Here is a 14,284-nt window from a genome sequence, read left to right on the forward strand (position 1 = left end):
ATCTCTCTGCTCTTCAGCCTCCAGCAGCCTGGCCTCCGGCGGCAGCACATAGCACCTCTCCACTCTTCAGCCACCGCCGGCCTACTGCATCAGCCCACCGGGGGATGATCAATCCCCTGATAGGCCAGTCCACCCCTGGGGAGAAGGGAAGCACAACTGGGGCAGGGGGACACCGGGCGCTACAACACACCTGCTGGTGCTTGGCAAAACCCTGGTTGAGAATCGCTGATCTAGAGCATTAAGTTGAAGATTTGAGATTTTTTTAATGGTCTGTCTCAGATAAGGTCTTTGCCCTATTAGTGGAGCATTGGAGTTGGCCTTTCATGGATTTGATGGCGAGACAGTGGAATGCATAGGTACACAGGTTCTTCAGTCACAAGAGGGACATGAAGTCCTCTGGCATCGATGAGCTGGTTCAGGAGTGGCCAGAGATCAAGACATTATAAGTCTTCCTCCCCTTGGCATATGATAGGCAGAGTTCTGCAGAAGATTGCAGCGCCATCTGGGTCTAGTAGTTTTGGTGGCCCCAGATTGCCTTTGGCGAATGTGGTATGTGGATTTGTTGCACCTCTTGTGTGACAGTCCTCTGCGGTTGTCATCCCTAAGGGCTCTACTCATCCAGGGCCCCGTAGCACACAAGGATCTGAATCTGTTTCATCTTATGGTCTGGCCCTTGAGAGGGTTTAGCAGGACTTGCAGCATCAAGATGGAGACAATGGTCTTGCAAGAATGGAGCGACAATGTGTGTATGTGTATATATATATATATATATATATATATATATAAACTGAACTGCATAGGGCCAATGGGTTTGAATATTATCATTGTCCATTTTCCTTTGTCATTTTAGGTTTTGATATTACATTACTGTGATTACAATACTGAAACTAATATCAAGATGATGCATTTATCAATCAGAGTCTGAATGCAATTACAATAACAAACTGGTTTAGTAGATATGCTCATTAACCTAGTCCTTTAGTACACCTAGCCAGTCTGGTTTCCAGGATATCCAGAACGAATATGTGAGAGTGAGATTTGCATAGTATGGAGGCAGCACATCTAATTGTCTCTCACGCATATTCACTGTAGTTATTCTGGAAACCAGACCAGCAAGAACAGGTTGGAAACCACTGTACTAACTATCAGAACAAATGACATTGAGTTTGAATGTGAAGTGAACCAATGAATAAGTACAATATAGGCTGACAAGAACACTGACTCCCACACTTGACATTTGACAATGGAAGGAGTTCATATGCCTTCAGAAAGAATGAATTCAGTAAGTTTCGGCAGATCAACGTGTTTCATACTCCTCTCTTCCATCTTTTAAAACTTGGGCTGAATTTTGATGGGGTATGTAATTTTGGATGAACCGAAGAGAAAATTGTTTTCACATTATTGGTTTATTTAAATGTGCAGTACTACTCATAACCATTTCTAAAGTTTTGTAGCCAGTGAAGGTCAAAGAAAATTGTTTGTTGTTTTGAAGAGAATTTTAATCTTCTGCAACAGACTTTTTATGCTCAAACATGGAATTTTATCATTTTAATTTTTGGGGAAAATCTATGTTTTTATAAGGCATTTATTATATGAAGAATTATGCATAGCAATTACAATGAGTGCACTGTGTTTATAAAAAGAATACATTTCTCACAGCTCACTCACAACTGTGCACAATTTTTCATATAATCATAAATCCCTTATAAAAACTTATACATTTTCCAAAAAAATAAAAATGATAAAATTCCATGATGGAGTATAAAATCAATGTAAATCATTTTTACATTTTTTTTTCAAAATTATTATTGCTGAATATTTTGCTTACAGTTCTTAACCTTTTAAGTTTGTTTGTTACCACTTTTTGGATTAGTTACAGCTGTTTTATTATGGCTTTAGGCTCCTCAGTTGTTCTATTTGTGCATATAGGAGACAAGCTAGGAGTGAATGTATTTTGTCTCCTATCAAGAGGGTTGTGTATATGTGCGTTGAGTAAGGCTCAAATAACATTTAGTGATCAGACACAACAGGGAGCTCACATCGGCTGTCTTTCCATGTCTGTTTGAGAGGCTTGACCTGAACTTTGATGTGCTGAACATAAGCACCAGAGTAGCTGAGACAAATAATGGTGATCCCATTCCTCACCCTTTTTATCATAGAAGTTTATCAAATCATGATCACAGCACAAGCCTAGGAAACTGGGGTTATAACTTTGTCCTCTTTCCGGTCTCCTGTGTTGATACGATCATGGTCGGTGATCACACTGCAATAAACCCCACCCACGGGAGGAGGCGGGATTTAGGATTGTGATTCTATGCTACTACCTCTCTATTCCAATCTGATACGCAAATTTTTATTCCCATCATTTTTATTTATTACAATTGTGCCGCATTCCTATAAATAATAAATGTGAATCAGCCTCTCCTTTTTTTCTCCCCCAGAGAATAAGATGGCATGCGTAGAATTTGATTTTCAAAATCATTTTACATTATCTTTGATTGGATAGTAAATTCTGAAAAATCCAATCTCGTTCTCTAAACTATGTTTATCATTTATCACACCTCCGAGAGGAAAAGAAGAAAAAAAAAAAGAGTGAGGCACATTTCTACAACAAAGCGTACATACCTTCTCAACACAGAAAGCTTCTATGGCTTGCGTCACTTTTGGATTGTCGGGGTTGAAAAGGTCCGGGTGGTCAGCGAGGACCAGATCATCGATGAGGAACTGTCGTACCGTCCGCAGTGCAATCTTCTGCATGTTCATTTTCTTCCCCTGAATGCGCAGCAAGCCGACGTGCCTGCAGCAGAGCCAGCAAGCATCACTGCACAACCCAGAGCCCCCCACTCCCAACACGCACCACACCACACCACATACCAAAAACAGAAGGAGGAAGAGCTGCATGGAAAATGAGTGTCCCCTGCTTAACAGGGCTGCGCTTTGCCCTTTCCATGCTCAGCTCCAGCATGTTTGGGTACTTATCGGAACACTGGCTCCTCCGCAAGGGATCAGGCACCTCTAATTTAATGACTACAGAATAAAGGTGTACCCTTTTCTTAGTACGTGCACGGTTTGTATTAATAAATTGGAGGCTAGATTAATCTATCTGGGCTCTATTTCTCAGTTTCTTACACGGAATGGAGATAGATATTCTATGCCTATTTACATTAAGAAAGACAATAGTGAAAATGTACAAAACTAGAGATCTCAATTAAATATTTACATATTTCATGACACTACATTATATATCCTCAATTTAAACCCACCTATACCCGGCTACTTTAACTCTTCTCAGCCATGATCTTACTGTTTCAGCTCAAAGGCTCATATTTTGGGGGGGGGGGGGGGGGGGGGGGGGGGGCGGCGGCGGTTGTGTGTCCTGATTAGACTTTAAGCTCCAAGGAGTAGGGACTGTCCATTCTGTGCCTCTGTATAGAGCTGTGTACATCTGGAATGTGCCACACAAAGCAATAAATAATCATCTCGCTTCTTTCAAAGAAGCAGAACTCCACCAAACTTTACAGTCCAGCACTCCAGACATGCATCCTGCTTGGAGGGCAAGCAGCCATGCAGTCATTCTTTCGTGCACGTGTTGCATGAGATCTTCCGATGGGGACGATAAGAATGAAACAATGTATTTATTCATTACTCAAATGAAGTTGGGTAAGCTGAAGTAGAAAGAAATAAAAAATCAGCCTGCCTGAGGTCAGTGGGGAAGAGTCTGAAATCCTGTCAAATAATTTTCTGATTCGCTGGCCTGGTAGCTTACTGGCAGCGCCGCACACTGCCATGCTGAAGCCCTGGGTTTAATCCCTGGCTCAGGGAGGGCTTCCACTCCCTGGGTCAGCCACGGCCAGAGAGGCTGCAAAGAGCACGTTCCCAGTCCCACAAGTGGGTGAGTGAGTCATGGCATGGCCAGATTTATGGCTGCAGGGCTCTGGAAGGAGCACTGGTGCATGGTCCCTAGCTGAGAGTGGTCTCTGCAAAGACTGGACTAAAGTATGTTGGGAGGAGATATAAAATAGAGGGAAAAAAAAATTCAGAATATTTGCAAATGAAGGTTCATGGAGCCAGATCCCTCCTTGATTCAAAAATAATGATCTAGGTTCTAGGGCAATAATCTGACTACTGGCGCAGAGTCATCTCTTGAGTCTGGCTGCTCGGGAAAACAATCACACTTTTGTAAATTACTAGCATTCAATGAAAAATCAACTTGTAAGCAAGGGCAGAAGAGAGCAAGGACAGGCACATAAAATGAAAGTGATATGAGTTAAGATAGAAGGAATGGAGGCATGCTTCGTGGTTTTAGTGATTTCTGGCATGTTTTTCCCTTCCTGCATTGGGTCAGTAGAGGAATGCTAGTTATATGTGTAATGAATAAATACAAAAATAAACAAACAAAAAATCAACATGCTCAAACAAAAATTGCTGTCCATGCATACAGCAGAACTGAAGTCTTTAGAACCCCAGGCTCACAACACCAGTACCAAATGCCAACCAATCATGTTCAACCCTCAGAATCATCCAGAGGCTTCAGTGCTCTGGTGCACATCCTGTGCAGGACTTAGTAAATATACAGAAAATGATTAGAAATGCACCCCATAATCAACAATGCAGAACAAGAGAATGCAGAGTCTACAGTACGGCCAAGGAAAATCAGAATGAAAGGAATAAGTATGTGCAGCATAGCTACAGATGTTTAAAGCATGAAGGCTTCTTGTGGTGATCACTAGAATGAAATCTGAAGGCACAAGAAGCCTTCAGTGCCTTCAACTGTTTCCGCTTGTAACATTTTCCATACTTAATCTGTTACTGTAAACAATTAGATTCTCCTTTCACCCTCCTCAACCAGAGAGAGAGAAAATGAGTGCAGTATGTATGCGTATTTTATGAAAGTTTTGTGTATTTTTGTATTTTCAATATTTTTTGTAATGTTTCTAAGAATTTTTTTGATTGTATTAAATTCAAATTTTGTATATATATATATATATATATTTGCATATTTATCTATATCTCTCTATATTTATCTATGTATATATATATTTATATATAGAGAGATATAGATATATATTAAGAATGGGTATTAATTTATTATGAATTAGGCAATTTCAACAGTGCCATTGGTCGGCCCCTTCCATGTGACAGGGGCCGACCAATGGCACCGGTAGCCCAAACAGGGGCCAACCAATGGCACCGGTAGCCCCTGTCACATGATAAGGGCAAAGGGCCACCGGCGCCATTTTGTTTACTGGCAGCCGATGCCCCGAGAGGGAGAGATCGCTCCTGGGACCCCGCTGGACCACCAGGGCTTTTAGTAAGTCTTAGGGAGAGATTGGGATGGTGAGGGGGTGTTGTATTTAAGTAAATTTGAAGGGTTGGGGTGGGTTGTTTTTTTCCCGGTTTTTTTTGGCGAAAATTGCTGGGGGGAAAAAAAGATGAAGTTTTCCACGGGTCGCCCGACCCGGCAGATAAAAACAAAGCACATCTCTAATATATCTATTAACAGCACTAATCACTTTGGATTTTCACTGCATCTTATAATAAAGACAGACTTGAAAGCACTTTAAAATTTTAGCACTCAAATCATTCATATTACCTAGTACCCAGTCATGCAAACTTAAATCAAAAGGAAATAAGGAGCCTAAGAACGCTTTAATAGGGCTCTGCAAATTATTTCTAAAAATATTTTCATGCCTTCTTCCCATCATCTGATCTTAATATTGAGAGATTTCCCTCAGAAAACCACCTTGATGTTGAGACTGTGTCATGCATTATGCCGCTTGGCAAACTGTGAATGGACTACCAGATAAGCGACCTAGGATCTGTCAGGAAATGGTACGCTATGTTTGAGAAAAAAAATTAAATCTTGGATAGCCCTATTAAAATGTGCTTCCTCCCTAAAAAGAAACAGTTAGGGGACAACAGAACTCTGAGCTACAAACAAGGAAGAAACAAAAAAAAAAAAATCTGAGACAAAGGAGACCTACTTCTTGGCGGCCTCCCCTGGGGACAGCGAAGTCACCACCGAGCTTCCTGGCTGAGATACGTAGAAGAGCTGCTGCTCGTTCCTGGCCGGTGAAATTTTACACTCGTGCTCATGACCCCAAATGATAAGGTCAAGGAAGTCATCCAAGAACTGCTCAGGAATGTAATTGGTGGCCCCATGTTTGCTTCTGTTCCAAAGGCAAGGAAAAGAAGATAGTTAGGATGGAGCACCCTCCCCATCCAACGCAGAAACACCTGGACTCATTCACATGTCCACAAGATGGCATGCCGCCAACCTCCGTCTGTCAATTAATATAGTCACACAAACACATAGCAATGAACAGATTCCAAAACACTTACAGACTGCTCCAACTAGGCTTTCTGGACTGCAAATTATTTCTATTTTTACCTGACATTAGAACCGCTACAGTAATGCACGCGTGCCAAATGCTCAGCATGCCTTAAGACGTACTTCTGCAGGGGGGAAATGATGCACAGAATAGTGAACTAGCAGAGCTTCTTGCTATACATATGTCAAAGTTCACTAGACAAAATTTACTTTCACTTGAACAAAATGCCCTACCTAAAGGTTAGGCCCAGATCGCCAATGACAGCGCATTTGCTCTTCTCATTCACTGTAATGAACCCCTGTGCTCACATAAAAATGGAACCCCAGCATCCCACCAGGTGTCCAAAGCATATTTCAAAAGGAAGCTCAGAGTTATATAAATGCCCTGGCATAATGTATTTTGACTGGAATCCACCAACTAAAGTTCAGCCACCGACAATCTGGGATGACCTAGCAGGTTGGAAGAAATCCACGAAGGGTGAGATGGCCATAAAAGAGTCTTTAAAAACTTATGAAAAAATTACTGAAGTCTGTTATCCTCAAATACTTATTTAACCTTGCAATTCACTCAAACTACTGAGTAACTGAGGCACCGAATGTCATCAAAAACACTGGTGAGGGCCCACAGTTGAGAATGCATTACTCTACATTCTAAATACTGCAGTAGAAAAATGTCCTGCTTCATGACTGGCTGCCAAAAAGGTCACCCCATACTGTCAATTCCACATAATTGTACAGGTAGCCACCAAACATTATACAATGATTTTTAAAATCATCTTCTAATTACAATAAGCCAGCCTACAGCCTATGCTGTAGGGTTGTAACACAGTTGAAGGCATGCCAATATTAATCTCGCCGCTCATGGCTTTGGTCTGAATAGACGAAGTGCTGCCTGTAGGGTTAGGGGGCCAGGATTTGAGTCTCCGATCTTATGGGGCTGGAAAGGCTTGAGAGTGTCATGCAGGTGATACACTTGAGCTTCAGATAAAGAAAGCGGCAGCTGCTGCTGCTACAGGGGCGACTCCCACCAGTCAACAGAGCAGGACAGAGCAGTTGAATCTTGGATAAGACTTCACTGCAGCCCTAGCCCAGGAAAGAGCTCAAACCACTCGTCTGGAAGAAGAGAGAGGGGTTAAAAGTAGAAGAAAATTAGGGAAAGAAAAACCAAATGAAAAAAAGGAGAAACATTAGCAATGACCACTGATCAATTTTTCAGAACAAATTTATATTTTCAAAAATAAAAGCAATGGTTAAGGTGATCTCACTGAGATTACATAAATGCCATAGGCTGCCTTAGCCAGCACAGTTATCCAGGAGTTAACAGAAAAGGATGTCTCCCGTTCCATTCATAGACACCATGTATATCACCTCTGCATGACCCTCTTGAGCACAGATTTCCTACCAGGCTGTTCATCGTATTCTTGTGATCCCCTTGCAGGATTACCCTGGCATCTTCTACATGCCATGCATGGTAACCTTGGCACTTGACAACTTACAAATTTACTGCAGGTAACCAAAAGATCCATCAAATTTGAAGAAGAGAATAACATAACTGGTGGTTTTGATATGAAAAGTATAAGTAACGGGGAAGGGGGCTGGGGGGTGCAAAGCAAGATTTTAGACGTCAATGCCAGCATTTGTGCTGGCTGAGCTTCTTCATTTAACCTTTTTATGGAACATGTTTGCTTTCTGAAGTCAACTGCAGGATAGTCACGTGGACAGGCAAAATCAAGAGCTACCCAGCAGTCTTCTCCCAGGCCCACTGGACCAGCTTGTTTTTCACCAGCCGCCCGTACCTCCAAGTGCAGTCACCGTAAGGATTGGGGGCTCGGCAGCATCCTTCCCTCCCGACGGACAGACTTTGTTGAGACTGGGAGGCTGGAGCTCCCTGCTGCTCTACCAGTTTGGCATTTCCAGAGAGGAGTGGGCTTTCACCCCTGTAATCGGAGTATCCGGCTGGCGGAAGCTGTGGCGGGAGATTCAGTGGTGAAGCCAGCGAGACAAAATCATAGGAAACAAGTCGTCGTCCCCCCGATTCCCTTTTGATCACTGGGGCCAGAGCAAGTATTGGCGCTGTGCAGCCACAATGAAGGAAAGCAAATATTCTGCAGGAGGTTTCTGCAGGAGCTGAGATAGTACGGTGAGCGTTTCTTTTCCCCTTTTCAAAAGCAGAAATCTCTCTGCAGAGATCTCAGCCTCCCACCTTAAGCCATCCTGGAAGCTATAGGCAAGATGGAGTTTTCCTTGTCAGTTAAGATTACTCTGCTTTTCAATTCAACCAGAAAGGTAGAGTGTTAAGTCCTTTTTCAGGATACAGAAGTTTTAAAGCAATCTGTGTCTAGATTGGATACTTTAGAGAAGTGTCCACTCTACGTGATGTGAATGTTTTGGTTCTTCAAGATTCTTCAGTGTCGCATAATAAAATCGAGCTGCTGAAGAAAACTGAAAGAAGGAATAATTTGAGAAGTATTAATCTTCCCCAGAATGACAGTTTTCCTTTGGCTAGGCTGAGGAAGTATTTCCCCAAAGTATCAAAGGTCCAGAGAGTGCACTACATACAAGCGAGAAGGCCTAATGATCAGCTAAGAGTCCATTTACAATTTACATTTAACTTTGGGAATTGGGGGTCCTAAATTAGCCTGTTTGAAAATATTACTGCCATTTAATACCTACATTTAGAATCCTAAACTGTGGACGACTATGGGGGGAGAGTCAGGGCTAGGAAACAGAGCTAGCTGCTTAGCACTGATTTTCAGCTCTAGGGACTCAACTTAGGAACCTAAATCTAGGCAAATTATTAGCAGCCCTAAGTTTAGGAGCCTAAATTTAGGTACATTTTCAGCAGAAAATAGGCACCTAATTTATATGCGTAGATTTAGAGACTCGGCTTTTTTTTTTTTTTTTTTTTTTTAATACTCGGCCACTGCATGCCATCAAACCCCAGAGAGTGGTGAATGTCCACGCAGTCCTCGGAGGACGACAGAACCAAGCCAGGCCATGTTTTAAAATTTGATCGAAGATTATTTTTTTTTTCCTCTTTTAACTGGAAACCCCACCCCCTCCATTTTTGGGCTTGACAGGATACTACTGCCTGCACAAGTGCTTTCTATTTATTTTGATTGTATTTTGTACTTTTATTAAGAACTTGCTGTTTCTTTTTTTTCCCCCCAAGGCTGTATATTTATAAATTACATTATATAGAAAATAAATTTAAAAAAAGACTAGGGCCAAAAGGGTTAGCCATCATAGGCCCTCCCACAGGAAAGTCACGGTGTTACCTGTTCTGATGAATCACAAACAAGTTAAACCAGCTGTCTTCGTGTTCTTTCGGCCGAAGCATCGTTACTTGCTTATTGACAAACATTCGATACAGCCTTTCATCCGGAATGGATCCTGCAATGAAGAAGAGCAAACAATAAAGCCAGGACATTTGCTGGATAAAAAAAAACAAAACATGAAGAAATAGGAAAGAAAATTAAAGATCAAAAGCCAAACAGAACCTTTCAGCAAGATGCCTGAGTAATGAAGTGTGCGTCTCTGCTCTGCGTCTGAACGCCTGCACTCTCCTTCACTTACCAATGAATCCCGCCAGGAATGCCATAGCCAAATCAAGTCCTTAAATGACATAACTACACTATTCAGCACCTACAGAATATCTCAGATGCAATTTTAGTCACAGGGCGAGTCACCTTTTCAGAAGTGCTACTGCCTTAAACAGGGGAGCAGAATGAGCTGCCATCACGAAGGAACTTTAATTCATAGTGGAAAGACTGATGAAGGGAATTTTGTAAAGATGGTTTCCCTTTATGCAGAGTAATACAAAAGGGATGGTTTCCCTTTATGCAGAGTAATACAGTACTCCACTGCCATTTCAATTCCAACCTCAATTGGCAGATAAACTAAGCAAGGAGGAAGGCACCAACTGCTCGCCCCACAAGCAAAAATGGAGAAATTACTTACCTGATAATTTCGTTTTCCTTAGTGTAAACAGATGGACTCAGGATCAATGGGTATAGTGTGCTCCTGATAGCAGTTGGAGACAGAGTCAGATTTCAATCTGACGTCAGCACTACATATACCCCTGCAGGAAGCTATGCTCTTCAGTATTCTCCTCGAAAAGCAATTGTGGATATATGTGTGTTTGAATAACTTGATTAACTTGGTTAACTTGATCAACTTGACCTGGTTGGTGTGAATTTATGCTGGAGACCGCCAGTGCACACAACCGAGAAACATCGACACCCGGTAACTATGGGTGTCCTAACTAGGGGTAAAGCGTGGCTTACCCGTGCTTGTCTTGCTCTTGGGGATTGTCCCCCGAGGTTTCCATATTCTGAGGCAGCCATGAGCGGGATACTGAGTCCATCTGTCTACACTAAGGAAAACGAAATTATCAGGTAATTTCCTAGCATGTAGCAGATGGTCTCAGGACCAATGAGATGTACAAAAGCTACTCTCGAACTGGGTGGGAGGCTGCCCATGGCCCACTTAGTGCTGCCCTTGCGAATGCTGTGTCCTCCCGGGCCTGAACATCCAGGCGGTAGAAACTCGAGAAGGTGTGAATGGAAGACCATGTCGCCACCCTTCAGATCTCGGCAGGTGACAGCATCTTGGGTTCTGCCCAGGACACTGCCTGGGCTCTGGTGGAATGGGCCTTGATTTGTAGAGGTGGAGGCCTGCCTGCCTCTACGTAGGCCGCCTTGATTACTTCTTTGATCCAGCGGGCTATGGTTGCCCGCGAGGCCGCTTCCCCTGGTTTCTTCCCACTGTGAAGGACAAATAGATGGTCCATCTTTCGTACGGATTCCGATCTTTCCAGGTATCAGGCCAGGAGTCTGCTGACGTTAAGATGGCGAAGAAGGCATGAGTCTTCTGAGTCCTTATGCTCATCTGGAGATGGCAGCGAGATGGTTTGGTTTAGATGGAAATGAGAAACCACCTTTGGAAGAAAGGAGGGGACAGTGTGAATCTGAGGAACGGTTCCTGACAGGATAGTGCTTGAAGTTCGGAGATGCGACGGGCTGAACATGTTGCCACTAGGAAAGCAGTCTTCAAGGTCAGGAGCCGTAGGGACAGACCGCGTAAAGGTCTGAAAGAAGCTCCTGCAAGGAAGTCGAGTACTAGATTGAGATTCCATAGGGGTACTGGCCACTTAAGTGGTGGTCGGATTTGCTTGACTCCTTTTAGGAAGCGGGAGACGTCTGGATGGGAAGATAGACTGATGCCATCCATTTTGGCTCTGAAGCAGGCCAGCGCGGCCAGTTGAACCTTGATGGAGTTGAGAGATAACCCCTTCTTCAAGCCGTCCTGCAGAAATTCCAGGATCATGGGAATTTTGATTGTAAGAACATAAGAACATAAGAAAATGCCATACTGGGTCAGACCAAGGGTCCATCAAGCCCAGCATCCCGTTTCCAACAGTGGCCAATCCAGGCCATAAGAACCTGGCAAGTACCCAAAAACTAAGTCTATTCCATGTAACCATTGCTAATGGCAGTGGCTATTCTCTAAGTGAACTTAATAGCAGGTAATGGACTTCTCCTCCAAGAACTTATCCAATCCTTTTTTAAACACAGCTATACTAACTGCACGAACCACATTCTCTGGCAACAAATTCCAGAGTTTAATTGTGCGTTGAGTAAAAAAGAACTTTCTCCGATTAGTTTTAAATGTGCCCCATGCTAACTTCATGGAGTGTCCCCTAGTCCTTCTACTATCCGAAAGAGTAAATAACCGATTCACATCTACCCGTTCTAGACCTCTCATGTCCGCGGAAAGATGTCGCAGTCTTCACACCAGGCTTCGAATATTCTCCATATTCGTATGTAAGTTAAGGATGTCGAAAACTTACGTGCTCCGAGCAAGATGTCAATCACTGCCCCCGAGTATCCACTCTTCTTTAGGCAAGTCCTCTCAATGGCCAGACCGTAAGTGAGAATCGAGTTGGGTCTTCGTGGAGGATTGGTCCTTGCTGGAGCAGGTCCCTGTGTGGAGGTAGACACAGAGGGTTCCCCGCCACAAGCCTTCGCATGTCTGCGTACCACGGCCTTCTTGGCCAGTCCGGGGCCACTAGACATACTAGCCCCCTGTGGTGTTCTATCTTGCAGATGATCCTGCCTAGTAGTGGCCATGGAGGAAAGGCGTACACAGGTCTTCCTGTGGCCAGGTCTGGACGAGGGCGTCAATCCCCTGGGATTGTGGTTCTCGTCTGCGGCTGAAGAACTTGGGAACTTTGGCGTTGGACCGGTTTGCCAGAAGATCCATGGCTAGTGTTCCCCAGTGGTTTACTATCAACTGGAAGGTTGTGGTCGACAGCATCCATTCCCCTGGGTCTAGACTTTCTCTGCTGAGGTAATCCACAGTGACGTTGTCTTTTCCTGCAATGTGGGCGGCTGAGATCCCTTGCAGGTTTGCTTCTGCCCATGCCATCAGGGGATCTATTTCCAGGGACACCTGTTGGCTTCTGGTTCCTCCCTGTCGGTTCATGTAGGCCACTGTTGTGGCATCCGACATGACTCTGACCGATTCTCCCCAGAGTCTGTGGCTGAATCGCAGGCGGGTTAGTCTGACTGCTCGGGCTTCCAGTCGGTTGATGTTCCATCCCGACTCTTACTTGTCCCATCGCCCCTGGGCCGTCAGTTCCTGGCAGTGGGCTCCCCACCCTCGTAGGCTCGCATCCGTGGTGAGCAAGACCCAGGTCGGTAGGGATAACCTTACTCCCTTGCTCAGATGGTGTTCTTGTAGCCACCATAGGAGCTGGAGGCGAACGGTGTAGTCCTGGGACATCGGGTTCCATCTTGACAGTAGGGAACGTTGTAGTGGTTGATTGTGGGCCCTTGCCCATGGGACGACTTCTAGGGTCGATGTCATGAGGCCGAGGACTTGGAGGTAGTCTCATACCATGGGGTGAGCGCTGTTCATCAGTTTTCTCAACTGGTCCATCAATTTCCTTCTCCTTGTAGGGGGAAGGACAACCTTGTCTTGGGTGTCGAAACGGACTCCCAGGTATTCTAGTGATTGGGACGGCTGCAGGCAGCTCTTGGTTGTGTTGACAACCCATCCGAGATTCTGCAGTAGATTCTTGACTCTGGTGGTCGCCTGATGACTCTCTTCTGGAGATTTTGCTCTGACCAGCCAATCGTCCAGGTACAGGTGTACAAGGATTCCTTCTTTCCTCAGTGTTGCTGCCACTACCACCATGATTTTGGTGAATGTCCAAGGGGCAATAGCTAGTCCTAAGGGTAGCGCCCGGAACTGGTAGTGGTGGTCCTTGATCGTGAAGCGTAGGAAGCGCTGGTGGTCATGATGGACCGGTATGTGCAGATAGGCTTCTAACAGGTCCAGGGAGGTCAGAAATTCTCCCGGCTGTACTGCCCTTATGACCGAGCGTTAAGGTTTCCATGTGGAAGTGATGTACCCTCAGGTAGCGGTTGACAGACTTATTTATTTATTTATTTATTTATTTTTAATTTTTATATACCGAAGTTCTAGTAGGGACTACAAATCACTCCGGTTTACATAAAACGAAGAACTGCTCAACAGATAGCGGAGCTTTACATGGAACCGTATAACATATGGAACAGTATAACTGGTTGACAATTTAACATAGTGCTAAATAAAGTGCTAAATAAAACATAGTGCTAAATAAAACATAGTGCTAAATAAAGACTTGAAGTCCAGGATGGGCCGAATCATTCCCTCTTTCTTGAGGACGATAAAATAGATGGAATAGTGTCCTGTATTTCGTTGGTGCGTGGGCACCAGTGTTATAGCCTCTAGGGAGAGCAATTTTGTCAGTGTGGTTTCCACTGCTATCCTCTTGGAGGGGGAGTGGCAAGGGGATTTCACAAATTTGTCTGGGGGGAATGCTATGGAAGTCCAAATAGTATCCCTCTCGAATGATGGTTAGGACCCACTTGTCCGACATTATCTTGACCCATCTTTGGAAGAACA

At 44.0% G+C, this 14,284-nt stretch overlaps 1 protein-coding gene across 3 annotated transcripts in view; it reads right to left on the minus strand.

The window, feature by feature from the left end:
- The window catches only part of MRE11 (MRE11 homolog, double strand break repair nuclease), a 204,117-nt gene that overhangs the window by 112,577 nt on the left and 77,256 nt on the right, over window positions 1-14,284 (minus strand). For all 3 annotated transcript variants that reach the window (XM_029602352.1, XM_029602354.1, XM_029602353.1), the window contains 3 exons: window positions 9,610-9,724; window positions 5,985-6,170; window positions 2,626-2,797 (listed from right to left, as the gene is read on the minus strand). In XM_029602352.1, coding sequence (XP_029458212.1) covers window positions 2,626-2,797; window positions 5,985-6,170; window positions 9,610-9,724 — 473 coding nt within the window. The remainder of the gene's footprint in view (window positions 1-2,625; window positions 2,798-5,984; window positions 6,171-9,609; window positions 9,725-14,284) is intronic.

Source organism: Rhinatrema bivittatum, chromosome 5 (assembly GCF_901001135.1).
Source record: "Rhinatrema bivittatum chromosome 5, aRhiBiv1.1, whole genome shotgun sequence".
NCBI classification, from domain to species: Eukaryota; Metazoa; Chordata; class Amphibia; order Gymnophiona; family Rhinatrematidae; genus Rhinatrema; species Rhinatrema bivittatum.